The sequence below is a fragment of the Haemaphysalis longicornis genome, unplaced genomic scaffold, assembly GCF_048455015.1.
Source record: "Haemaphysalis longicornis isolate Haplotype H1 unplaced genomic scaffold, Haemaphysalis longicornis Haplotype H1 scaffold_1, whole genome shotgun sequence".
NCBI classification, from domain to species: domain Eukaryota; kingdom Metazoa; phylum Arthropoda; class Arachnida; order Ixodida; family Ixodidae; genus Haemaphysalis; species Haemaphysalis longicornis.
In genome coordinates, this window is record NW_027526203.1 from 82,207,230 (window position 1) to 82,233,599 (window position 26,370).

The window sequence follows — 26,370 nt, forward strand, 5'->3', positions numbered from 1 at the left end:
AAGGTTGAAAACGCTTCAGAAATCACATTCTGCCAACGTATCGTAAGTGACTACGGGATGGCTTGAGTGCCTCCGCATTTTCTAAATAGGAGTTTATCTATGGTACTACTAGCATTGCTTAGGAGATTGCATCGTCATTGACATGGCAGCTGATCGTGGTGGACGACGAAACAGCATGGCAGTAGGTGGTAGCATAGTGGTTAACTGGGTCGGGTGGGGAAAGTAGACAGTATTACAGTGCAAAGAGGGTAGCAACGGCGAAAGGCGATAAAACGAACGCGAGTGCTCCCGCGCACGAAAGTGAGTTTATTAACAAATGGTGAATATACGCATCTAATTAAAACAAACACAGAAAAGTCTGCAGCTACCCCAGTGGACAACATTACATATATTAAACGTGCGTTCACGGCCACTTAGCGAACCTAGACACCTCCATATGTCGAGTGGTGATGACCTTGGTCCCTACATGGCGCTAATCAGGTGTCTAGGCGACTGGTTCTTGTCCAGCGTGTAGTAGCAGACCTTGACGTTCTGCAAGCCACGACTGAGGCGACGACAACGCAGAAGAGGCACTCCACGTACTCGACGCAGCAGTGTCCGGTGCGGAACCAGTGCGTTGTCACTGCCTGCGGCTTGGACGCCACAGCCCTCGGCCTGCGCTGAGCTCCCGCAGTTGCATCTTGATCAACCAGAGTAGCAGCCAGGCTGCCGCGTACCCGCGCTTGTTCAGGCGGACGCTTCCAAGGTTCTGCCCATCTTCCTACGTAGAGTGCGCGGGTTGTGGCGGTGGGCCACAAGGCACTCAGCGTCCTCCAGGAGGCTCCGTCGCTGGTCAGCATGCCGTAGACCTGGAGACACAAACACAGCATCGCTATTTTCCGGAGCCACTTTGACAAAACAGGAGTGTGTGAAAGCCACGTTGAATTGATAGCTATCATAAGCTGATGCAAGACGAACCACTTCGAGCTGATAAAGGGTAGTCACCTGTTCATATTATCCTGCCTAGAAAATAAGTTTCTCGTGGGATCGCTGGAGTATGTCAATAAACACCCGACAGCTTGGAAGTCTTCACTGCATACACATTTTAATCGTGGCTACAGAAAAGGCTCAATTTGAACCAGCAGTATTTATCGTGCACTACATTATTGCAGCGTATTGAAATCGAAAGAACTGCAAGTTTTGGGTTGTTGTTTCCGGCAGTTAGTATGTGAAGCTAGCAAAGTAGCCATGAACAAATTGTTTCAAGCCCCCATTTAACTAAACCTAACTTGTGACGCTTTGGCTGGCTTGTAGATGCGTTGTTTCAGGTTAACTGTTAAGGGCGTAGTACGGCGATGGATCCATGTATCAGAAGAAAACGCGTTTACCTAGATGGCTTTCCAGGCACGTGTCGTTTGTAAGCATTGATTTCTATGGCTGAGGATTACACCATCATGTACTCCTTGACAAAAGACCGAACATTGCTGAAACCTGGAACCAATGTTCTGAGCATAATTAGGAATAATCCACCTATAGCAGCCACTCAAAACGACAGCTTTTTTTTTGCAGAAATTGGTGCGATGCCGTGATGTCGGAAACAGTGAAGATACCTAGTTAATTCTAGACAATTTCCAAAAATGCTGCTTCGAAATGTTAAGCTTAGCTGAAAAGGTTACAGTAGGTTGCAAATTCGAGGAGAAAACATTGAGCACGCTTAGGCACTTCTTATGAGTTAAGAATCCGGATGTAATATGTAAACTCGAAGGATTTTGGAATGACGTGGCGGTGAACGGATTTTCCGCTACTGTGGCCGCCGCCTGATTCATCGTGTCTTTAAAGGGGCACTAAACAGAGTTCATAAGGTTGCGATTTTATCTGCGCAGTCACTTGAGTACTATCCAAGGAACGTCTTGCCGGAAAAATGATTTTAAAACGTTGAGTATTAGCCGAGTTACGTTCATTTTCATTTCATTTCATTCATTTCATTTCATATTTATTAGATAATTTTGCGCATTACAAATATGCAACAAGATGTTGGGCCAATAGCCGAAGCTAGTTGAGGCCCAGATAAAGATAGACAGCAGGGAAAACAAACTTAATTAACAATTCAGCGAAACAAGTGCAATACTTAGTGTACGCAGAGTGTGTAAATACAGGACGCAAAGACACTCATAAGGCGCGAGAGAAGAAAATAAACACCAATATCAATTAATACAGTGAAATCAAAATATACACTGTTACACATTTGAATCTTACACTCGAGGTTGATTGTTTAAAAACAGTATCTTTACAGTACTCCTTTTTTTTTTCAATCAAATACATTCAGCGTCTATCCAGACACGAATACACAGCTACATGTACATACCTAAGAGCCACAAAACAGAGTACACAGCAACAGAAACCTCGATGCATTTCGGCAGTAATAGCCGCTTAAGAGATCGGAACCATACAATTGAAAGTTAACATAAAACTTTTCCAGAAATATATTTTCATGCACCAACCTGGTGCCTGTCCACGATGCCTTCTTGCTATTTATATTGATGTTTCCTTCAGCCTAGCTTCGAACGATAGAACCTTTTTATAGAAAAAATAAAATTGTTAGCCATCTTTATTTCAAGGGGAATACTGTTCCAGATTTTGGCACCAAAGTTTTGGATTAATCGTTCGCCGTAGGTATTACGAGTTATCGGCAGGTTATCCAGACACCGCTTTACGAGGTTGCGCCGACGACGGTCACCAGCGCAATCTTTCACTGCACTTTCATCCCCTTTCACGCATTTATAAGCTGATTTTCAGCATTAGTCCCGTTCTGGCGGTCGCTGACACGTGTTAGCTGCTGCTTTGTATGCCGTATCGTGCATACACCTCGGAGTGGGCCCCTTGTCGACCGTGCGGGCAGATGACCCGCGCGTGTAGCGGCGTTTCCGCTGCAGAGACGCTCCGTGTTTTTCAGCGTTACTCATACCTCGTAAACGACACGCTATATCTGCAACCTCAGCTAACTCGTTTTACGGATGGCGACGATCGACATTCGTCCCTACCGAGATACGCCGTGCCGCCGGTGCCGGAGGGCCGCTCGCCGGCACCGCACCAGCGTTTCTCCCAGAGTCGGGAAAGCTGATTGGCTACAGCATTTAAAGGGGCCCACCAATAGCGGCGCCGTACACCTCAGTGCTTCGTGCGTCATAGAGGCTACGTCATAGCATTCTGTTGCACGTCAGATCGTGGCAGTCTGGTTGCGAGGGAGAGGTAGGTAAACAAGAAATAAAGGATCTTTTTTGCGTATTTGTGCGGCCCCTGCTTTACGCAGAAGTGTAATATTTTGTATACGTTGTCATTACAGGTGCTCTAGCGATTGCGCAATTGAAATGGCCACCTTCGGAAGCCTATTTAGGGCCCCTTTAGGCACTATGTACAACCTGCGGGCTAATGCGAAAGCCACTCTGAAAATGAGCCAACGAAATTCCGCATCTATACATACTGCTGCTGCGCCCCTTGTGACCTCCCCTAAGTGCTGCTGCAAACTGTGTTAAAAACACCAAATTCTGAACTTCCCATCTCGAAGCACACAGAAGAAGAAAAAATACTTGCGGGCGACGAAGCCGCCCCTGAAAACCGATAAAATTGGAGGCCGCTTTTGAGAGATTCTTACTAAAGCACTAACAGATTTCAGCTGTGGACCGTGTGGGTCAATGAGAGTCCCTATGTAAGGGACTGGGCTGGCGAAAAACGGCTGACTCACGGCGGACATTGCGCTGAAGGCCACTGTGGCAAGCTGGTAGAAGGGGAGCGGTGGCTGTTGGGGCGGAGGCAGAAGCAACGACGAGGGATGTGGGAAGACACTGTGTGGTGGCCGTTGATGTCCCAGAAAGCTGCCGGGGGGGCGTGGCCCTTACTGGCCGGGAGGCGGCATCTTTGGAGGCCAAGGCATTGGATGTCTTGGAGGTGGCATGTTCATGGGCTGCATGGAGGTGGGGAGAGACCATAGTAATATTAAGGTGGTGTACTGAAACTTGAGCCTGATATATCGTCGTGGAAGCAAGCATAACGAAATGGTACTAATGAGTCTATTTCTGGTGCTTTTATGGCGTTTCAGAGTTTCTAAGAAATGCTCAATAGAAATGTGCGTCCACGCCAACTGAGGATATCATGCGTCACAAGGTAACAAGCGGCAGATACCGGACAAACATGCAGATGAGAGGACAAGTGTAGATTTCCCTCCCGGCTAGTGTGAAGCGCAAACAACTTCATCCGATGGGCTGGAATATGATAGCAGATGGGAAGATCTCTTTCACAGCCAGCATGGACACACAGAAAGGAGCGTGTATTTCCTTTCCCAGGGGTGGAGGAGAAAAGAAGCATCCCGTGGATTGATTAGGTTTGACCTTCTTGTCTGGCTGAAGTAGCTCAATTTACTTCCATAAACTTGGTCCCATGGCCTGGCTGTCCCAGTAGACAAATTCCCGAAAGTCTGAACTCACCCACTGTCCACAGCAGTCGGCCAAGACTTGTGGCGGCGCCCAATGTTTGAGCCTGCATGTAGTGCTGCATCCGAAACAGCTGGTTCTGGAAGCAGGGGTAGAGGGGTGCGTGGCCGCTGTTACTCGGGAACGGGGGCGGCAGTATGGGCGGGGCCAGGAAGCTCGGGGGCGCTGCCATGTGTGGGGCAGACGTGTGGGCAGGCTTGGATCCCTCCACAACGTTGGTAGAGCCCCACACCCGTCTTTTACTGCGGCACCCCGCGGAGCTGAGCTTGGGTGAATCGTTGCGTGGCAGTGTCGTCGAGAACCTGTGAAGGCAAGAAGCTGGAAGCGGTATCGGAGTGCTGGCCTGCCAATGCATAATTCAAGGAAAAGAAAAAGCATAACGCTGATGTGATGCTTTTCCTGGTGTTAGCAGGACGCTGAGGCACCGAGACGGCAAAAAAACCGCTTTGCTTTATCTAAAAGCAGCTGACACCTTCCTGCAATGATGCTCACATCCTCAGCTTTCTCGCTCAAACTTCCGACCTCTCAGGAACCTCGCAAACCCGCTTCAGCATAGTGATATTTGGCATGAAGCAAGAAGTGAACGAGGAGATGAAAAATATAAAAGAAGTGTCCAGGATTCTGAATATTTTTTGTGTAATTTGCTGTCAAATCTTACTCCCCATGCATTTGTATGAGAAAGTTTCCATGGCTCTGGAGCTTAGTCGTGCAACGTGTTAGACTTGAAACTGTGCACAAGGCAAGTTTTCACCACCAATAGTAGCTGCGCGAAAATATTTTACATTTCGCTAAATGACTACAAAATAATCACTGTTGAATGGACTTCCATGAGCGGGAAAGCTGCCCATGAACAACAATCGCTACTGCTGCAACCGAACAATTATTGTTCACTTGGGTGGGATTCATGTTTTCCGAGTCATTATAGGACTTCAAATAGGTACTTGTCGAAACAGCAAAACAGCAGCCATACATTCGATCAGCACACTGCAATACACAGCTACCAATGTTTGTAAGAATGGCTATTTGTATACAATTTTTGAGACGGGTGAGACCCTTAAAGGGGCCCTAAGTGTTCCAAAGGTTGTGATTTTAGGTGCGCAATCGCTGGAGTAGTATCAAAGGAACGTACTGCCGCAAAAATGGTTTAAAAGCGTTGAGTATTAGCCGAACTATCGTTAATTGAAAATGGCCGGCATTAAGGCCTGGAGCATTTTTCCTCTCACCGGAAGCGGTGACGTCACCGACCAGGCGTCAGACCACCTGGAGAAACAGGGCAAAGTTCGAGATGCGTGCAGCTATTGGCACCACTCGGTGGTACGTCAGGTTTTTTTTGTTTGTTTTTTGTTTTGACAGCCGACGCGCAGGCTCCTGCTACAACTGCCGAGTGGGACCGGTCGGCTTGCTCGAACTGCCCGGCGGCCGGACTCCTCGCGTCGGCAGTAATCGCGCCGGCAGGTCACAATTAGAAAAGGGAGACGAGCGGTTGAAGGCCAGATAGGGGAGTCCTGAACACAACACGCTCGCTCACGACAGTAATTGAAGATTTACACCAATGACTAGCGACACGCTAGCTAGAGCCACAAAATAAACTACGCTCTAGTGGCTCTAATGCCAGCGTTTCGGCATGAGGCGCTGTCGCGGCCAACAGTTCTCTTCGAGGTCGGCAGAAAAGGTTTAGCATCACCGCAGTTATTCAGTCACCGCTTTACGAAGCCGCGCTGACGAGGACCACCAGCGCACTCTTTCACTGCACTATTACCCGCTCTCATGCATTTATAAACTGATTTTCAGTAATAGTCCCGCTCCGGCGGGCGGTGACAAGTTTTAGCTGCTGCGGTGTATGCCGTATCGTGCATACACCGCAGAGTTGCGCTCCTTGTCGACCGTGCAGGCAGGTGCTTGTCGCGGTTAAGGTAGCCAGAATCTTACCGCGGTCGCGCGTGTAGCGGCGTTTCCGCCTGCAGATACTCTCCTTCTTTTCAGCGTTATTACGGAGTTTTAGCAGAGTTCACCCACTTATGAATTCCTACAAATGGATCCAATAATTAACAAACCCAAAGGAATAGAAAAAGTAATTCAAGAGCTAAAGGTTTCCCCAAGCCCTGGTATTGATTTATTAACCCCAAATTTTTAAAAGGTACTAAATTGTATTTTTCTCTTTTTTTGTCAAAGATTTTCCAGCAACCTATTGACACCTTCACTCTTCCTGAGGACTGAAAGGTCGGGAAGGTGGTGGCTATTCATAAGTCAGGTAGTAAAAATTCACCTTTCAACTTCCGTCCAGTCTCTTTAACTAGCAGTCCTTGCAAAATACAGGAGCACATTCTTTAGTCAAGCATTGTAAAATTTCGCGAATCTCACTCTTTTTTTAGCAGCACCCAACATGGCTTCCGCAAAACCTTCTCTTGTGAAACCCAACTTATTTCCTTTACTCATAACCTTAACATCATACTTGAACGTTGTTCACTGGCAGGCTGTATTTTTCTAGATTTTTTCGAAGTGTTTGAGAAGGTATCACACAAGCTATTACTTCTTACATTAGGCAAATTAAATCTTGGTCGCGATCTTTTGACACGGCTAGAGCACTTTCTTTGCAACCGAATGCAGTTTGTTACTGTTAACAATTTCAACTCTCCCTTTTCATTCCGGCGCCCCTCAGGGTTCAGTTTTAGGTCCGCTTTTGTTCTTAATATATATTAGCGAACTTTCCTCTTGTGTTTCTTCTAACATTCACTAATTCGCGGATGACTGTGTAATATTTCGAGAGATGAATTATATAAATGGCGTTCACATTCTGAAGACTGACATGAGCGCCATTTCAAAGTGGTGGGACACGTGGCTAATGGACCTTAACACAACCAAGTGTAAATAAATGCGAATTTCTTGCTCGTTATCTAGTCCTGTTACGTACTATCTTAACACTTCCCCTCTAGAGTCAGTGACTTCTTACCGCTATCTTCGTGTTCATATTACTTCCTGCCTCACCTGGTCACTTCATATTAACACGATTATCAACAGTGCTAACAGAACTTTGGGGTATCTTCGCCGTAATTTCCCTTCCGCACCTATGTCATTAAAACTAACGTTATATAAAACATTAGTCCGTAGTAAATTAGAATACGCCTCTTCCATATGGGATCTCAGTACTGATAACTTTATTAGCTCCTTATAATTAGTACAGAATAACTCCGCTCGTTTTATACTGTATAATTGCAACCGTGCCGCTAGCATAACTTCCATGAAAAACACATTGCCCCTTCTTCCCCTTGCATACCGTCGTCAATTTTCTTGCCAATGCCAACTTCATACAATATTCAATCACAGTTCTCATTTGCGCACCGAACTGATACTTCCACCAGTGTACATTTCCCCACGAGTTGGTCACGTTCATAAAGTTAGAATCCAGCCCTGCCGAACAAGAGCTTGCGTTCAGTCCTTCATACCACGCACTTCAAAAAAACTGGAACCACCTTCCGGATCAATAGCCACCATTGTCTACCAGCACCTTTTTCGTACCGCACTAATTAATATTGTATACCCAGAAACCTAACAAGCCTGTACTCATCCCATCAATTTTGTATTTGACCTGTATCTCTGTATCCACTCCCCTCTTTAATACCTCGGGCCTTGAGGGTAAATTGAAATAAATAAATAAATAGCGGGTACCATCCGCTAACGCTACAGCGACGGGTCGCTGGGCCCGACTGGGCAGGTCCGCATTCATTCCGGTAGGGTAGATTAGCTCCGCGGGCCGGCCTTGAGGTTCAGCATAGCGGCTACTGGAAGCTCACGCTTCAGGAAGACGAGCGCTACAAACCAGGACAGAAAAAACAAAGAACGGCGAGACAGATGCCCACGCTATACGGCGGCGGGTTACCGGCACCCGACTGCGGAGGTGCGCGGTGGGAGGGCGGGCAGGTTGCCCCTCAGCGGAGTGAATGCGCGGGCATGGAGAAGGCCGGCCCACCCCGAACCCGCGTTTCCCCAAGAGCCGGGAACGCGGCTTGGCTACAGCATATGAAGGGACCCACCAAAAGCGGCGCCGTACTGTTCAGTGCTTCGTGCTTCACAGAGGCTGCGTCAGACATTCTGCCGCTCGTCAGAGTGCGCCAGTACGGCGGCGAGGACGCGAGGCAAGCAAGGAAAGAAAGAAAGGGTCTTTTTGAGCATTTGTGCGGGCCTATACTTTACGCAGAGGCGTAACTCTAGCGATTGAGCGATTTAAATGGCGACCTGTGGAAGCCTATTTAGGACCCCTTTGAAGCAAACATCGTGACCATTATTAGAGATCGCTAATTGTAAACGCCCGCAAAATAGAAATGGAATTCCTCGTGCGCTTCCAACCAGAAACTCGTCACCGATTGTGATTAGATTGCGCAAATGCAACAAAAAAGCCGTCATATTCCTTAAACAGTCAAAGCTGCAATAAGTTAGAGATGATGTATGCAAAGTTAAAGACGAATATATTTCAGCGAAGGACGCATCTACAAATTAAAATCGCCAGGTGCCCATGCTAAAACAATGCCACTGATAAACAACAAGGTTGTCGCCACGGAGGATACCACAAGATCTGCTCCTTTCGCACGGAGGCCGCGCAACCAGCGGGGAAAGGGTAGGGGCAACGCCTATTTTTGCGGCGCTATTACTCCCGAGGCCCACGCGAACCCCTACAGCACGCGAAGAACGGCGAGAAGCTTTATAAACAACACGGGACAGGAGTGAGTGGACAGTCCTATTCTTTCGTGAAGCGACGCTCCTTCAGCGGAAGGGCCTGGACGAGCGACAGAGGCTCGACAGGTACCACGTCCAACCACTGCCAACTGCCACGACTCTCTGCCAACCTTTCGAATAACCGCGACATTGAAACGTCCCAAATACTTCGGATTATAAAAAGAAACTGCGCTCGTGCGCGCAATATTCATTGAAACGAGCAGCGTACAACAGATCCTTGCAAGATCCTGGGGAGTCATGCAAAAAAAGTCCCCCGCATTTCCCCGAGGGGGAGAATGTGAAAGTGCGAATGCACGGTTGTCAGCCCGCTTGCGGCGTTTGCGCTCGGCACCCGCAGCCCACCGCCTCGCCGCCTTCTCTTCCATCTCTTCCATAGGGTTTGTAGTATGACGTGTACACCACGCAGTTATCAAGCCGCTATAACGCCGCTGAGTCACCAACGCAAAGCCGCTGACGACGTAGTTTGAATGCGTTAAAGATATAAGGAGCCTTCCTAACTATGAAATCAGCGTGGCTTCCGTGGCTTCGCTCGGTAGAGCGTCGCGCTGCGGCCGCAACGTCCTCGGATCGAAACCGGACGCCGGATGCTGTTATTTTTTTATATAGTGTAGTGGCCTGGCTGGCGCGCCGAGAGAGGGTGTTGCGAGCTGGAGATTAGGCGAGGGGGGAGAGGAGGCGCTACGCGAGCGCCCTCACACGTCGGAAATCCGGCGCCGTTGCTAGGCACGCTAGCTAGCTCCGTTGCTAGGCTGCGGGCGGACGGACGGCGGTGGACGCGTGTGATGACTCGCATCTCCCGGCCGCAACAACGCGCAAGCAGACGACGGAAATAAGCCGACGGTGGAAGAGAAGAGGACGACGAGCGGGTCCACGCGGGGCGCGGAGCACGAGAGGGGTGTGTGCCGGCAGTGACCGCGGACGGGACAGCGCAAGGATTCCTCTCGGGAGGCGGTTCGAGGGCAGGCCAGGAGCGCAAGCATCGGCGTTCCGACCGACGACCACTGCGATTCAACAGGCGACGGTCCCCCGACGTTCCACACATGCCATCGACATAATCCCGCCCAGCGTCGAGCAGACGGGAACGTGAGCGTGTCCCCTCGTTTTCCGTTTCGCACGAACTTTGGTTTGGACTGGTGTTAGCCATTCCGCCGCGTCGCCCGCGTGTTGTTCTCTGTTGTTGCCGTTAGATCCCTAGTGTTGTTTCTTCGGGTGTTTGTGTGTCCTTCCCGGAATATATGTTTCTTACTTGTGCTGAGCCCACGGCATCACTTGTCGTTGATCCTCCTCCGCGAGCCTCACACCCGCCTGCTTAACACGCGGCCTCACAATTTCTGGCGTCCGCGACAGGACCGCGTGCTCTAGACTGTAGGCTAGGTGGCCAGAGGGAACGGCTGTGTATGCTTTCGGCTGTCTGCTTTACCTCTGCGAACGTCGACACCACGCCAAGAACTGCGACACAACCTACACCGTCGGGATCGCCAACGGAAGCGCTCTCTCTGGTGAAGTGAGACACGGTCAGTACTTCGTGCCCTACAGAGTGAACCTCGTTCGAACTGTGCCGTTTGCATAAGCCTAACGCCGGGAGCTCTTCGGAGCGCCGGCATGGCGGAGCACGGTGCACGTGCATCACCGCCAGCTCAACCTGCGGCTGCCGGCGTCATCGACCCCGGCGCTCGTGCTTCCCCGCCAGCTCAGTCGGTGACGGTCGGCGCTCCAGCGTCTGATGCAACGACCAGCGCTCCGGAATCGCTTATCGCGCCCGTTTCTTGCTACGCGATAGAACCAGGCGAGAAGACCCGCAGGACACTGGATGACTACTCAGGCCGAGATGCTTTGCGCGGCCCTCGCGCGCGCTCTCGAGAGCGCCGCAGAAAAGGAAGCCCCAACGACCGAGACACCCTGCTTGATCACCAACGGGAAGAACGCCGCAAAAGCCGAGCAACGCACCATCGCGCACGCAGAAGTGCAGGACACTTCATGGAAATAGAAGACACCGACACCGACTCCTCTTTCGCTTCGAGATCACCGCATCACTCCAGGAGCCCCATTGACCGCACCCGGGTCTCGGACTACCAGGCTGAATGGTCGGCAAGAGACCCGTCAGCGCAGGATAATGACGAACGGTTCGGCCTGTGGACTATCCAGGGACCAAAGCGTCGCCCACGATTCGCGAGGAAGGCGGAGCCTGGAGCGCCGACGGAAGAAATTCCTCGCTCTAAGCTTCCAAGCTACCTAATCACCCTTCGACCAACAACGCGTGTTGCGCTGGCGAGCGTTTCACAGCGTCTGCTTCACACTACGGTTATGGCAGCTGCTCCACCGTCAGAGCTTCAGCATCACGTAGCCATCCGCACGAACAGCGCATCGAATACAGTGACAATCGAGACTTACGACGCCCAGCACGCCAAAGGCCTCTTGCGACTCACGTCCATCCGAATATCGCCGAACCAAACGATTCCGATTACTGCACACCAAACCCCTGGAAAGGGCATGTGTCGTGGTGTCATCTACCGAGTTGACCCGTCGGAGACGGCGGAGTCCCTAAGAAGAGCCCTGTACTCGGAGAGCCACCACATCATTGCCGCACGGCTGATGGGGAAGCGAGGAGCCTGCCTCGTGACGTTCGAGGGAACCAGACCGCCACGGACGATCAGGTACTGGAGTGTACTCACGAAGGTTTCCACGTACGAGGCGCGCAGTCTGGTTTGCCACAATTGTCAAGGCCTTGGACACAAGAAAGACATTTGCCCGCACCCTAGCACCTGTGCCAAATGCGGAAGGCAGCACTCTGCTGATGTCCAGTGCATGGATCAGACACCATACTGCCGAAACTGCAAGCAGTCTGGACACCTAGGTACTGACGCCGAGTGCCCCTCGCGTCGCCGATTTGAAGAACGAAGCAAGGAGCGGGCAAAAGATCGCCGCTCGCGTAGTCGCAATCGACGTAGAAGCAGGCGTCGCTCATCCAGTTGGAACCACGGCAATCGCTTCATGCCACTCTCCGAAACCAGTCCCAGCCGCAGCAGGAGCCGTAGTGTTGGTGCCCCCGCTGCTTCACAATTGGACAGGGCCGCCGCTTCTACCGGATCGCAAATCGCTAAAGAGTCAACCAATAAAAAGGTCACGTATGCTACTGCCACCGCGTCAATCATGCCTCCTATCCAACGATCGGCACAACCGTCCTCCACTCAAGATTCACCCGCTTTGACTCCTGCAACAGACGACGATCTAGGAGCTATGATCGCGGCTCTCCGAGAAGAGGAGCGAGACTTGCATAACCAGGTACAAGAAATTCGGCGTGAGATGGAACGGGCACTGGCAGAAGTCAACGCCCGCATTGCTGAGAAAGCTGCGCGGCGCAAGGAGCTCCAGGCACGCCTACGGAGCAGTCGCGCGGAGCGCGCCGCGACACCCATGCTGATCTCGCCACCCAGCGTGGTGCAAGCTTCGCTGCAAGGCCAGGTCACAACAGACCATATCGTCGAGACGTGTGTGCGAACAATCCTGGACAAACTGGTAATTGCGGGAATCCTCCCTTTGCAAGCCTGCTCCCTCGCTACACCTTCGGCAGCCGCAGTGCGTCCTAAAGCCACCCATCATGACACACAATAATGGCTTCAACTTCACGGGTTACCATCCGTGGACGACCGTATTACAGTGGAACTGCCGGTCTTTTAGGAGGAGGAAAGCGGACTTCATCGACAGATTTCAGTTAATTCAGGGAAGAAACACTCCAGCTATTATTGCACTTCAGGAGGTTAACGGACCACTCGTGAGGATCCCGTCATACGAAGGATATGCACCCCGCGACGATGCCACACAACCTGTCAAAGCGGCACTGTTCATCCACAGGGGGTTTACGCACGTAGAACTGGACACTCAACCGTGGTGCAACGCTTTCACCGAAGTAGCGGGGTGTCGAGTCGAAATATCACCACACCGAACAATTTTGGTGTTTTCTGTGTATACATGTCCAGAAGGCGCGCGTAAGAAATCGCAATTATCGCACATAGACCTCAGCTTCGTCCAGCACTTCCAGAAGCTGTACCCGAAGGACGTTACAGTTATGTGCGGCGATTTTAACGCTCAGCATGTTGCTTGGGGTTACGAGAAGACCAGCGCCCGGGGCAAGCACATCATGGCAGACGCGACGGCATACGGCCTGACGTTGCTAAACGCACCACTGACGCACACTAGATTAGGCCAAACACAAAAGCAAGCTGACACAACGCCGGATCTCTCGTGGGTGTCGCATCCGAAGCTGGCCCGGTGGGAAACCTACGAGGATACGTTAGGGAGTGACCACCTGCCCATTCTAATCTATCTCCGCACTGGCGGACAACGCCCACAACGAACTAGCGCTGGGTCTTACGCGAAGACGGCGTACATTACGCACTGGGACAAGTATCGGTGCATTTTAATGGAAGAGCCACCAGCCGCCGGCATTCAAAATCTCACAGACCAGCTGTGCATAGCGAAAGAACAATCTACCAAGAAATTGCGCGTCCCTCCAGATCACCCGGAGCCAGACAGACACTTGGTGACGCTGTGGAACCGCCGGTTGCGAATTTTCCGTCAATACAAAAAGTCTGGTCGTGCGCCACATCTCAAGCGACGCCTTCTCGAGGTTCAGAAGAAAATCGAGAGTCACACTAACGCATTAGCCACCGAGCGTTGGATGGATGTGTGCGAGACCATAAATGGGCACACGCACACTTCGAAAGTCTGGGCTTTTCTCCGATCTCTTCTTGGACAGCGCAAAACGAACAACAGTGCAGCACGAGTCGCACTTCGCGGAGGTGTGAGCGTAAACGAGCTGGCCGAAGAAGCTGCCGCCGCCTTTTTCCCTCAGACGTCTCACCCTTCTGCAACTACCTACAATCGGGACGATACATCTGCCGACGAGGAAGCTTACAACGTCCCCTTCACAATGACAGAATTACACCATGCCCTCGAACGAGCGAACACTCGCAGCATGCCAGGGGCCGACAAAGTATGCGTTGCTCACCTGCGAAACCTGCCGGATAGCCACAAGCAAGCCCTTCTTGATGAACTAAACCACATCTGGGACAGTGGCGAGATACCTGAGACCTGGAAGTTCTCAATCGTAAAACCCATCCCGAAGCCAGGCAAGCCACCTCTTTCTCTGTCCAACCTTCGACCAATCTCCTTAACATCGTGCGTGTGCAAAATTATGGAGAGCATGGTAAATACACGATTAATCTGGTATCTGGAGGAGCGCCAGCTGTTGCCACCAACGCAGTATGGATTTCGATCTGGACTGTCTACTCAAGACGTGCTACTTCGCCTTCGAGAAGACGTGCTTGACAAGTACTCTAACCAGCCTCGTGCTGTGGTCGCCGTTGACATCAGGAAGGCTTTCGATTCGGTTCCGCATCACACCGTGCTGACCAAGACCCGAGAGCTCCGCATACGCGGGAGGCTTTATAACTTCATCGCAGCCTTCTTGCAAGACCGCACCTATCAGGTCCACATAGGCCAGGCGACTAGTGCTATTTATCACAACAACGTCGGAGTGCCTCAAGGCTCAGTTATTGCGCCTACCCTGTTCAACATTGCCATGCACGGCCTCCCGTGCAAGCTGGAAGCGGTAGCTGGGCTTAAATACGCCATTTATGCCGACGACGTCACCGTGTGGACGCACCAGGGTTCAGTCGGTGAACAAGAGGCCACGCTCCAACAGGCTCTGGACATCATACATGATCACATGTGCGATGTCGGCCTCACTATTGCACCAGATAAGACCGAATTCGTGGTCATTCACGGGGGCAGGCGTACAGCGGTGAAACAGGCGGAGAAGGAGGCATACAGATTGCGCATTGGAAGCCAAGAGATTTCAAGAAAACAGTCGATCAGAATTCTGGGCATGCACCTGGACGATAACTGTACCGCCTCTACCTGGTTCCAAAGGACATTAAAGACGTGCAAGCAAATTCTTCACGTTCTCAGACGTATTTCAAACCGTACGAGAGGTGTCAAGGAAAGGGAGATGCGGCAGATTGTGCAAGCATTGCTAGTCTCGCGTATTGTCTACGGACTTCCTTACCACCCGGTCAATCGCACCCAGAAGCTTGCACTTGAAAGGCTGCTCAACGAAGCACGACGAATTGTCACGGGGCTTCCCCGCTACACCCGCCTCGAAGCGCTGAAGAGCTGCAGCCTTATTAATGACTTGTCCGAGATAACAGACACGCACCGGCACACGCAAGAAGTCCGGCTTCGTTCGACAGAGGCTGGCCGTGACACCCTTCGCCGTTTGGGCTATAACACTAGTGGTCTACCATTACTCCCGCGACGCACACCTCCGTGGGAGTACATTACCATTACAGATGGCAAGCCACTACCCGTCCACATGGGACCTCATCACGGCGGTCGAAGAGCAGCCCATGCGAAACGTCACGCCCGCTCCACACAGGCGGCATTTAGGCACGAGCGTGTCATCTACACGGACGTGGCCATGCCCACTACGGTAGACTCGCACATTGTGTACGCCACAGCCTGGTTCAACGAAACTACTGGACTTCAAGGTCGCCGTCACCACGTCGGTGTCACTCCGGCCCACAGCACACAAGCTGAACTGCAAGCTATCTGTGACTATCTCGACGCAGCTCTCCAGGAAGACCTAACAAGCTCACCTGTACATCACCATGTGTACACAGACTCACAGGCAGCGTATCGAGCCTGTGCCAATGTGCAGTTCACCAGCCCCGTCACCGAAGTCATTCGCCGCAACGTTATGAAACTCCGCGCATCGGGTAACGGCTTCACACTTCACTGGGTTCCAGCACACTGCGGCATCCCTGGAAATGAGAAAGTGCACCGACTAGCACGCGCACATTTACTCTCCGTGCTAGCTCGGAGCCCCTCCCCACTCGTGGCTACGAGGTCCTTGCCCATCCCTCAAGAAGAAGCCGATCCCACGGCTGAACGGCAGCTTAGTCAAACGCGCCGGACAGCTTACCTTGTAGCCATGGCCAACCCCCTCCAGATCCCTGCAGTTCCTTCCCGTGAGTTCTCCCGGCGGGAAACTGTGATCATCCGACGGATTCAGACGAGAACACTGCTCACACCGTTTTTGCTCCACCGTTTTCATCGCCGTGGGGCCGCTCCCAGTGTCCCGAGCACCTGCAGCACTTGCCATACCAGGGCAGACCTACAACATCTAGTGTGGGACTGCCCCCGCTACAGTATTCCTCGGTACCGTGCCCTCACCAACGTGCGACTTGGACCCTGGCCCACGTCTCTCCAGTCCTGGTCCTGTCCGCCACCAAAAGCTCCTGCTGGGTACGCTACTAGCTTGTGGCGCGCCCTGCTGCTTTTTCTGTTGGACCCCGCAGCACCAGTCGTTGGCGACCGGCTTTGTGGCGACGCGCAGGACAGTACGGTGGCTATGACTCCAGGCGACCATAGTGTTGCGTCCAGGCCGCTGACGCAGTGAATGGCGGCATTATCCTTTCCCACTTCCCCTTCCCTACCAATCCCCTACCGTCCCATCTATCCATAGCAGCGCGCAAGCGCAAGAAAATGGAATAAACGTGTCTTCAATCAATCAATCCGCGTGCTCTAATTCCATCTTGAGACTAAGCAGGCAAGCGGGTGCGGCAAGCGAGAATGGAACTCGAAAAGCTGATGTCCATTGGGAAGGAGCTAGGACTGTCCGGACCAGCTCTAAAAGAATGGATTGACGAGGAACGCATAAAAGAAAGGGACCGGCGCGCAACTGAACGCGAGGCGGCTAAAGAAGCGGCAATACTAGCCCAGAAGACAGAGTCCGAGACCAGAGCGCGCATTGAGGCTGAACGTGCCATGCTAGAACTGAGGCTGCGGCTTCAGGAAGGGTCGCAGAGTTCTAATGATGTGGGAGGCCACACTGCGACTAATGCAGCACAAGGCGTCCACAGCCCTCACAAGTTCATGCCTGCCTTCAACGAGGATCGAGATGAGCTTGACGCCTACATCCAGCGTTTTGAGAGGGTGGCAACCAGTCAAGGGTGGCCCTCAGACAAGTGGGCGCTGTCCCTACACTTGTGCTTGACTGGTGAAGCTCTTAGTGCCGTTGGTCGCATGTCTTCTGAGGATGCCATGAATTACCCTAAACTAAAGCAGACCCTACTACAGAGGTTCAGATACACCGAGGAGGGCTACAGGTGCAAGTTTAGGGAATCCCAGCCACAGGACTCGGAGACAGGCCGTCAATTTGCGGGCCGCCTACTCGGCTACTTTGACAATTGGCAGGAGCTGGCCAAAACGGAGCAGACGTATGCCGCGCTCCGAGACAAAATGGTGGCCGAGCAATTTCTCGACAGGTGTCACGAGAAGCTAGCCATTTTCCTCAAAGAGAGGGGCTACAAAGACCTGGACCAGCTAGTCGAAGCAGCTGACCAGTACCTCGAAGCTCAAGGTCTCAACAACTTGGCAAGAAGTCGAGAAGACGAGAGGGGCAGGCCACCTGAAGTTGACAAGCCTCCTGACCAGCAGGACCGTAAGGCGAGGCCTTACTGCTTGCTATGTAATAAGCAGGGCCATTGGCCAGCTGACTGTTGGACGAAGTCGACGTCTCCGGGTTCCAGCCATGCCATCAAGAAGAATGCCTTCTGCTTGAGGGGCCGTAATCTCGGACACCAGGCTGAAGCTGGCGCCAACCTGCCCGAGAACCAGGGCCAAGCAGCAGGTTCATTGCCTGGACCCAATTCCTTTGCGATGGAAGCGCCGACCAAGACTCAACGACGCCACGCTCCGCCAGAGTATCACTGCGGAAACAGACGCAAGGTGTCTCAGGAAGAGAACCCGGTATTAGCAAGCACGGTTCTTGTAGAAGGCAGCACCCGGGTCCCAGCAGAACTGCGTGGTCGGAACCTGCCATTTTCTTCGCCAGCTGTAGGAGGATCGAAGTCCCACAGTGGCGTCTACGCATCAAAAAGCGAGGCTCCAAGAACAATGCCGCAGGTACCTGCAGTTGCTGACAGCCCCTGCACTATCACCTCTGCTGACTTATGTGCGCTACAGCAGCAAGACCCTTCTCTCCGAGAGTTTTTCGGCAAGGTCGGCAGAAAGGGGACATTCAACGCAGCGGTGATCGAGTTCGGGATGACTGCTGGTGTTCTTTACCGACGGCATCAGTTGCCCTCCGGAAAAGAAAGAAAGCAAATCGTCGTCCCCCAGGATCTACGCGGCATCGTCTTGGATAAGGCCCATCAAGGAACCCTCGGAAGTCACAGGGGTATCAAGCGAACTATGGAGCGCGTCTGCAAGCACTTCTACTGGCCTGGGATGAAAGCTGATGCTGCAGGCTTCGTAAAGTCGTGTCACACTTGTCAGAGCGCTGCGCCTAAATACCGAGTAGCCACGAGAGATCGTGCCAGGGACCGAAGCATTTCGGCGTGTTGCCATCGACGTGGTCGTCCACCTCTTGCCCAGCGCCTAGAAGAGAAACCCCTCCACAGGGTTCAAGATGCCACACGCACCCAACAACGAAGTTGCGGGTGTGTCATTTCCTCTAACTCCTGTACTACCACCGACTGCTCGTGCCGATTAACCTGTACATTTCCCACCCACTGACAGAGTAGGCACGGAAGGGGGCACCTTTGTCCAACTTTTTAAGTAGGCAGTTTAGTCTACAGTGTTTTTAAGAGTGGCAAACGCTGTTTCTTTTGTTGGTTTCCCTTTCATTGGGCTAGAGACTGTTTTGGACTGTTTCGGACAGTACTCTTGTCGTGGTGCTAGAAAGTCTGGCACGAAAGAACGTGCTTCAGTGCCATATGTCTCGTCGCGGCCGTGCTAACATTATGTGCCGAGTTTTGTTTGTCCCAAACAAACCTCTCGGGAAGGGGGGTGAATGTGATGACTCGCATCTCCCGGCCGCAACAACGCGCAAGCAGACGACGGAAATAAGCCGACGGTGGAAGAGAAGAGGACGACGAGCGGGTCCACGCGGGGCGCGGAGCACGAGAGGGGTGTGTGCCGGCAGTGACCGCGGACGGGACAGCGCAAGGATTCCTCTCGGGAGGCGGTTCGAGGGCAGGCCAGGAGCGCAAGCATCGGCGTTCCGACCGACGACCACTGCGATTCAACAGGCGACGGTCCCCCGACGTTCCACACATGCCATCGACATAATCCCGCCCAGCGTCGAGCAGACGGGAACGTGAGCGTGTCCCCTCGTTTTCCGTTTCGCACGAACTTTGGTTTGGACTGGTGTTAGCCATTCCGCCGCGTCGCCCGCGTGTTGTTCTCTGTTGTTGCCGTTAGATCCCTAGTGTTGTTTCTTCGGGTGTTTGTGTGTCCTTCCCGGAATATATGTTTCTTACTTGTGCTGAGCCCACGGCATCACTTGTCGTTGATCCTCCTCCGCGAGCCTCACACCCGCCTGCTTAACACGCGGCCTCACAACGCGTAATTCAGGGTCGCTTAAGAAGTGCATTCGCACTTAATAAACTTAACAAAACAGCAACACTCAGAACGAATTAACAGCGTCGCTGCTCGTAAATTAGCCGCAGCAGTAACGAAAGAGAGCGTGGAGTTATCGCGGGCGGCCCGGCAAGCGCTACCGGGCGTTAACCCATTGAAGTTGAAGTTGAAGTTGGGTACAGAGGCAAAAGGCAGATGTACTCTGCCTGACGACGGACTACTGCCCCTGCGGTCGGCATTGCACAGTGTTGACGAGAGCAGCAAAAAAAGAGAAAGAGAGAGAGAGAGAGAAAGGAAAAAAAAAAAGATTTCCAAAAAAGAACAGCGTTATACAATGACTACAAAAGGCTATCATCAGCAATGGTGATGGAAAAATAAGAAAAATAAGCGAGGGAAAAATAAGAACAAAAAGCAAAAAAAAGAGAAAAGAAAAAAGAACGAAAGAAGCCAGCAAAAGCAACGTTATACAATTTTTACAAGAAAACCAACAGAGAACATCAAATGTAACCCAGAAGCAGAAAACTGAACACGTAGCACATAAATTGACCTCATTTAAAAAAAGAAACCAGTGCAGACTACAATTGAAGTACAAAAATGTCGTTTCATATTTCGTTTAAGTCTGAGCAGCGAGGTAAATTGAAGAACTATGTCGAATATTACCGGGTTTGTATTAAGAAAATGGGGTATTATATAATCTCGTTTTTGTGCACCATAGTTAGTTCGAATAAATGGGGTCTTAAGAGCCCCTGGTCGAAGATTGTAACGCGGGTTAACTGGAGTGTATGGATCAAGAAACAGTGCGTCTCTATTCATTTCACTGCGAATATGAACAGCAAGCTTAAGGTCGAACAATTGAGTTACTTTAAGCAAGTTGTGTTTTAAAAACAACGGCTTCGAGTGGTGTGAGCTCGGTACATTCTCTATGCATCGAACTGTTTTTTTTTTTTGTAAAATTAACAGCCTGTCTAAATTTGTTACGGTTGTGGTACCCCAAACTAAAAGGCAATAATGAAGGTGCGACTGCACAAGAGCTAGCACGATACACGAAGCTCAGAAATTTTAAATAGCCAAACAAGCTGCAGCCCTTACCGTCCGGTTGGGTGCGGTGCATGAAGCATGGGGCGTCGCCGATCGCCGAACTGCCGCCGAGAACTGCGCTGACCACGTAAGAAGCTCGACGTAAGCGTACAGCGTGGCATAGCAGCAGCGAAAACGCGAGGTGGAACAACATTTGCACGTGAATGGGGCACGTCTTGCATGCTTCTTTGTCTTCTTTTCCTTCCCAATAGTCCATGGAAGCCACAAAGGGGAGGATTTACCAAGGTTTGAGAAAAAAAAAAGAACAAGTTATACCCGTTTGGGTATGGGTGGCCGAAATAAAACCATGAATAAGGAGTAATTCTTTTTCGTGTATCTGAGGCGGGTGGCGCCCCGTAAAAGAGGAACGGTAGTTTTTAGCTTGAGGCCAGACGTGTTGAAATGGTCCCGCCACACAAACTGAAAATCGACTCTGACTTGTTCTTGTGGTAAGTTTAGTTTGAGCTTACCATGCTACATAAAGGCGGGAAATATCGCCGCCTGATCTATGCAGGGGAGGGTGGGGATATTTTCCATTTCTGAATTTCAGTTCCGATTTTCCTTCTACTCGACGTTAGGTCGAGTGGAGATTATTCATCCCCAATGCAGCGACGTTTATCATGTAAAATTCTTTCCCTCCTCTAGGCTAAAAGCCCGCTTATATCGAACAGTGCGAGGATTGTAAAATAGTACCATTTAGCAAAAATTCGGTATAGAAATAGAAGCAAAAAATAAAAACATATATGACAGCAATCTTGCCGATGGAGTCACGAGCTTGCGCTGAGCTCTTAACACCCTGCAGTTCACTATTGATACGACACTTTCTCGGAAAGAAAACATTAATTCATTGGGGCGGAAGAACTGCGTGAGTGTAGCCTGCTTCTTGGAGCACAACGCATTGCTGGTGACTCCTTACTCCACGGTATCTAAACAGTCGACAAGCCCAAGACCGCTGCCCTCAATGGCACTGCAGTATCGCCGCAGCCCGGCCACGGCAGCGACGGCTTCGCTCGTGCTCGGAGGCGGTACGGAGTCCTCGGCGTCTTCGACAGAGCGGAGACATAATGGAGGAAAGAAAAGGTTGGAGACGTGCATCGATACAAGCGAATAACGGCGAACCCAGCGAAACGAGCAAGTGCGCGCAGCGAGTGGCGCGGACTTGAATTTCAGTGACACCGCAGCAGTGTTGTACACGTTCCTCTAAAATAGGAACGAAAGCTCGTTCCTCGTTCCTTCCCAATTTTGAAACGAGTTCCCGTTACAAGTTCCCTTATTGCGAAAGGAACGCGTTCCAGTTCCACTTCGAAAATTGGAACGTGTCGTTACATTAACGTTACAATTAGGTTTTTAAATTAAAATATAGTGTCGGACAATCCTGGGACGAAATTAAGTGAGAAATTTAAAACTCACATCAAACTACGTATATTATATGAATATTAACACCACCGGCAGCAGATTATCTGGAGATAAAAATAATCAAAAGAAAATCTCCTAGGCGAATTTTTTCAGGGAGCACCGGACAAACTCCAGACGGCTCTAGGACATTTCGGTGCAGGATGTTTCGGTGCGGAAATTCAGTGTACGGACATAACGGTGTACGGGCGTTTCGGTGCATGAACATTTCGGTGCGCAAACTTTTCGGCGACCAAATCTTCCGGTGCTTGCCTGTTTGCGACAGCCGTCATATTTTTATTTCCGCTTAACTTGGGTAATGGACAACAATCTGAGGCAGTGAATTTATTTTTTTTTATTTTTTTTAAGTTCTACATTTATATATTTTTGTTAAATACCTATTCCAGGAGACACCTGTTATGCAGCCGATTGAATTTTTTAGCACACGTTTTTTTTTTCGTTTACGACAGGTTGTTAATTTATATTCGCTCTTTTTTACCTGAGACAATTAACCCGTTTTTGCAATGGTACGACGCCTTTTTGTATTTTTTTTAATACACAACCTCAAATTACATAAATTAAATGCACACACTCAATATCCAAAACGTAACAAACATTCGCTAGCCTCCCAGAATGCAGAAAACCTTGTGAAGGCTATTACGTAGGCTGGGCTGCCTTGCTAAAATGAATTTACGAACACTGGTCTAGGATATTGTCGTGGAGGAAGAACGGGCCTTTTTGAAAGCAGCCGCAGCTTCTAATGTCCTAAATGTTGATTAAGCGCGTACGGGTTGTGCATACAAATTGCCCCCATTCTTTTCGGGCGAACCAACCTAGGTTTTATGTTTACATGCCTACATTCACCACATTTTAATTCTTTGTCCAAGTGCCCCCTCTTCCCCCAACCCCTCCAGGCCTGCACGTTTGAATCTTGACCAGAGTTCTTTTTCAGTCATATTTTCGGTTTCGACTGAAAATCTTACAGGAGTTCACGGTCCCCGAAACCTCACAACAGTGATTCAGGAAAAAGCTTTACATTCACCAGGAGCCCACCAAACCTCTATAATGTGCAACAAAAAGCCACCCAAAAAGCCGCTGAGAACACAATGGCCACTATCGGTTGCTGGATACGCCCTTCCGCGCGTCGCGGTCATACCGATGGCGCCTCCTCTCCAGGAATCGTTTTTTCTTCGCCTTCAGTCTCCCCATTGAAAATTAACTCTTCAAGTCGCGCATATCAAGGACACCCCAGGCATACATTGCTTTCTCCCATTAGAAGGAGCAAAAAAAAATTGAATAGGCTAGTGTGACGAGAGCGGCAACAGTCGTCTTGAAGTTTTCGAAATCCAGTTGACGCAATGGTGAACCACAAGTGGCACCCCTCTCTCTCTCTCTATCAAGGGGCCTGGTAGCCGGCGAAGCTCAGCCTTCCCCTCCCCTAAGTAACACCACCGTAATTGCGATCGTTGGTTGGTTAGTTTTAGGTATAACCGACACCGAATGCAACGAATACGGGATTGATTGAGAACATAATTAAAACGGAATGCACACGCGCTTAATCTTCCTCGTTTTTCTGTTGATATTTTTTCGCGGATGTTTTGCTTAGAGGGGAGGGGGGAGGATGGAATAAAAGCAGCAGCGTCTTGCACCGTTGGGTGAAGTGAAAGCAAAGCGCTTTGGTAACACTTAAAGTATCAGGGTTGTTCGCATCAATGTTAAAATTAAAAAAAGGTTGAACGGATGCAAATTACCAAGGTTAGTTTTTACCATCTGCTACACTAATTGGGTTTTACGTGGCAATGCTCCGCCAGGGTTTAGCGTTCGTTTCCACACACGGTGGCGCAAGCACAAGTCTCGAACGTGAAATCATATCAAGTCACAAAATTACAATATTAAAGCAAAAATGTTCAAAGAATGCCTGGGACATCCCATGACTCAAAATGTCTGGGCCAAGACATCGTGCACCAAAATGTCCGTACACAGAAATGTCCGCACCGAAACGTCCTGCACCTAAATGTCCGCCACAGAACTCTCCGGATCCCGTATTACACAATCTTTCCCCATCAGGGACTAATTCTATCGGCCAGACCCGCGTCCCGGCCTCCCCAAGCAAACGATGAAAGGGTGAAAAGCACTCTCGCGGCTACGCTGTTCACCCATCGAATGCCGTGTAAGTTCAACCAGCATGAAAGCAAGCAGAAGCTGCAGCCTGCTGCGTGGTTATTCTTCTGCCTTTGGCCTTCGAGGAAGCTCTTACGGCTGAAGGGCGGGAAAATTGACCAGCTTATAGTAAGAGAAACACAGTAGCGACTTGTAGATTTTTGTACTCGAGCCTAGCGATGTAACGGCAGGAACGCCGTTCCTGTCGTTCCTTCAAAAACGTAACGAGTTACCGTTACAGTTCCACCGCCCCATAATGGAACGGTGGCGTTCCTCCGTTCCTCCAAAAAGGAACTAGTTCCAGGAACGCCGTTCCTTGTAACGCCGTTCCGTACAACAATGCACCGCAGCCCGCAACACCCAGTGTGGCGCTTTCGGCTCCAACGTCATGCATGTGTGGAGCTTGTCCACTCTGCCACGGCCGGTTTGGACGCTCCCGAGCTCGCGCGGGGGTCGCAAGCGGGGGTCGCGGGGGTCGCAAGCGACACCCGCGCCACCGCTGCGCGCCGATATATTGCGGGAAAGCCTGCCGCATGCCGAAGGAGAGCGAAAAATCCGGCGCGGAGGAGTTCGATATATCCATTGTGAGCAAAATCGCGTTCGATATAAAAAGTTTTAAATGCACGTCATTTTTACCAGAATTATACAAGGGTTCGATATACGCAATAATTCGATATATCCGTGTTCGATATAAGCTGGCTTTACTGTACTGTCCTCAGTACGTTTTCTCCGGACTGGCAGGATCGACGCACTTCCCTCGAAGGAAAAAAAAAAGAAAAAGAACACTCCAGCTGGCTATCTCAGTTACGCACCGCTCCTTTTTATCTCCGGTGAAATGTTGATTAACAAGCTCCAAACCAATATATCGTATACGCCGGAAATCTATCGTGTATGATAGATCCCACAGCGGTTGTCTTCCTCGGAACCACTGAGAGAGCACCGAAACGACGCCCGAAACATGCAGCGCAGCGCTTTGGCTGAACACTGAAAAAAACAGAACTACCGCACCGTCTTTGGAAGGGTGCACTTGACTTAAACCGCGAAGAATTACTGGACGTCCGCGCGTCAAGATTTAGGTGCATGTTAAAAATTCCCAGGTATTCTAAATAAATTCGTAGTGAAGGACCACGGTGCGCTTCATAGCCCAGGTGTAGCGTTCCCATGTTTAAACACCCAAAAGATAAGAAAAAAAAACGAAATTGCCTGAAAATTTTTCTGCTGGAGTCATGGCACATACAAGAAAATTAGACAGATCGCTGAACAGGTTGCTAAGTGTCCCTCTCAAATGCAAGGGCCTCAAGATATGTACTCCTTCGCGCTGTGGCGTTTATCTATTTCTTTTTTTTTTCGGGTTAGTGTTCCCCCCCCCCCCATTTTTTTGCGCTGTTTACTTTGTATTTTGGTTCAGAGTTTACATTACCGATGTCCTTTTCAAATGTATTTTTATGTCCCAACTTTGCTAGCAGCATTTCGTTGTATTTCGGTTTTAACGTTTCTTGATTGCCTTCTCGCTGTTCTACACGTAATGTTCAACATTCACACTCATAACTGAAGTCATCTCCCATCTGGCGTAGCTGGGCTGATCTCACCAGTCCACCTCAAAGAGTCCTATCTCTCTCTGCGGCGTGTTGTGGCAAGAAGGAAATAAAAGAAATCTAGTCTCAATATAATTGTTTTTCTTGACCCATACTTGTCCCCGCGATGAAGAAGCGGTGCAGGCTTCGAAACGGGGTGAACACTTTCAATAAAGCCTTTCGTTGGAATGTTTTACTTGTTTTGATCCATGTTTTTTCACCGAAGCGGACGGAGTTCTGTCGTAGATGTTCACATTGAAGTGTGGGCGTGTGTATATGTGCCTGCGTGCGCAGTATTTTTGAGGAGTGCCTCTCGGGACTCTTCACCAAACTGGAACCCAGCTAGTAGCTACGCGAATTCCAATTATAAGACTGCTCGTGCTGTAGTTAAGAAGAAATATCTGCCTTCCGCCTGAAAGATAATCTTTGATTGGTTGGTTAGACTCTTGAACCATACCCACGCGGGGGATTGGCCAAGAAGCTGCCTGGAATGATTAGGCCGTGACCCGGTTCATTTTACAGTGAGGTAAAAAGAATAAAGTAAG

At 50.5% G+C, this 26,370-nt stretch overlaps 1 protein-coding gene across 1 annotated transcript; it reads right to left on the reverse strand.

Annotated features, from left to right (window-relative positions):
• Window positions 1–616: 616 nt before the first annotated feature.
• LOC144164741 (uncharacterized) lies at window positions 617–20,773 on the reverse strand. Its single transcript, XM_077695030.1, has 4 exons — window positions 20,712–20,773; window positions 4,461–4,768; window positions 3,722–3,940; window positions 617–848 (listed from the first exon to the last, which is right to left on the reverse strand). The coding sequence occupies exons 1-4, from the start codon at window positions 20,738–20,740 to the stop codon at window positions 727–729; spliced, it is 678 nt and encodes a 225-aa protein (XP_077551156.1). The 5' UTR covers window positions 20,741–20,773; the 3' UTR covers window positions 617–726.
• Between the last annotated feature and the right edge of the window lie 5,597 nt (window positions 20,774–26,370).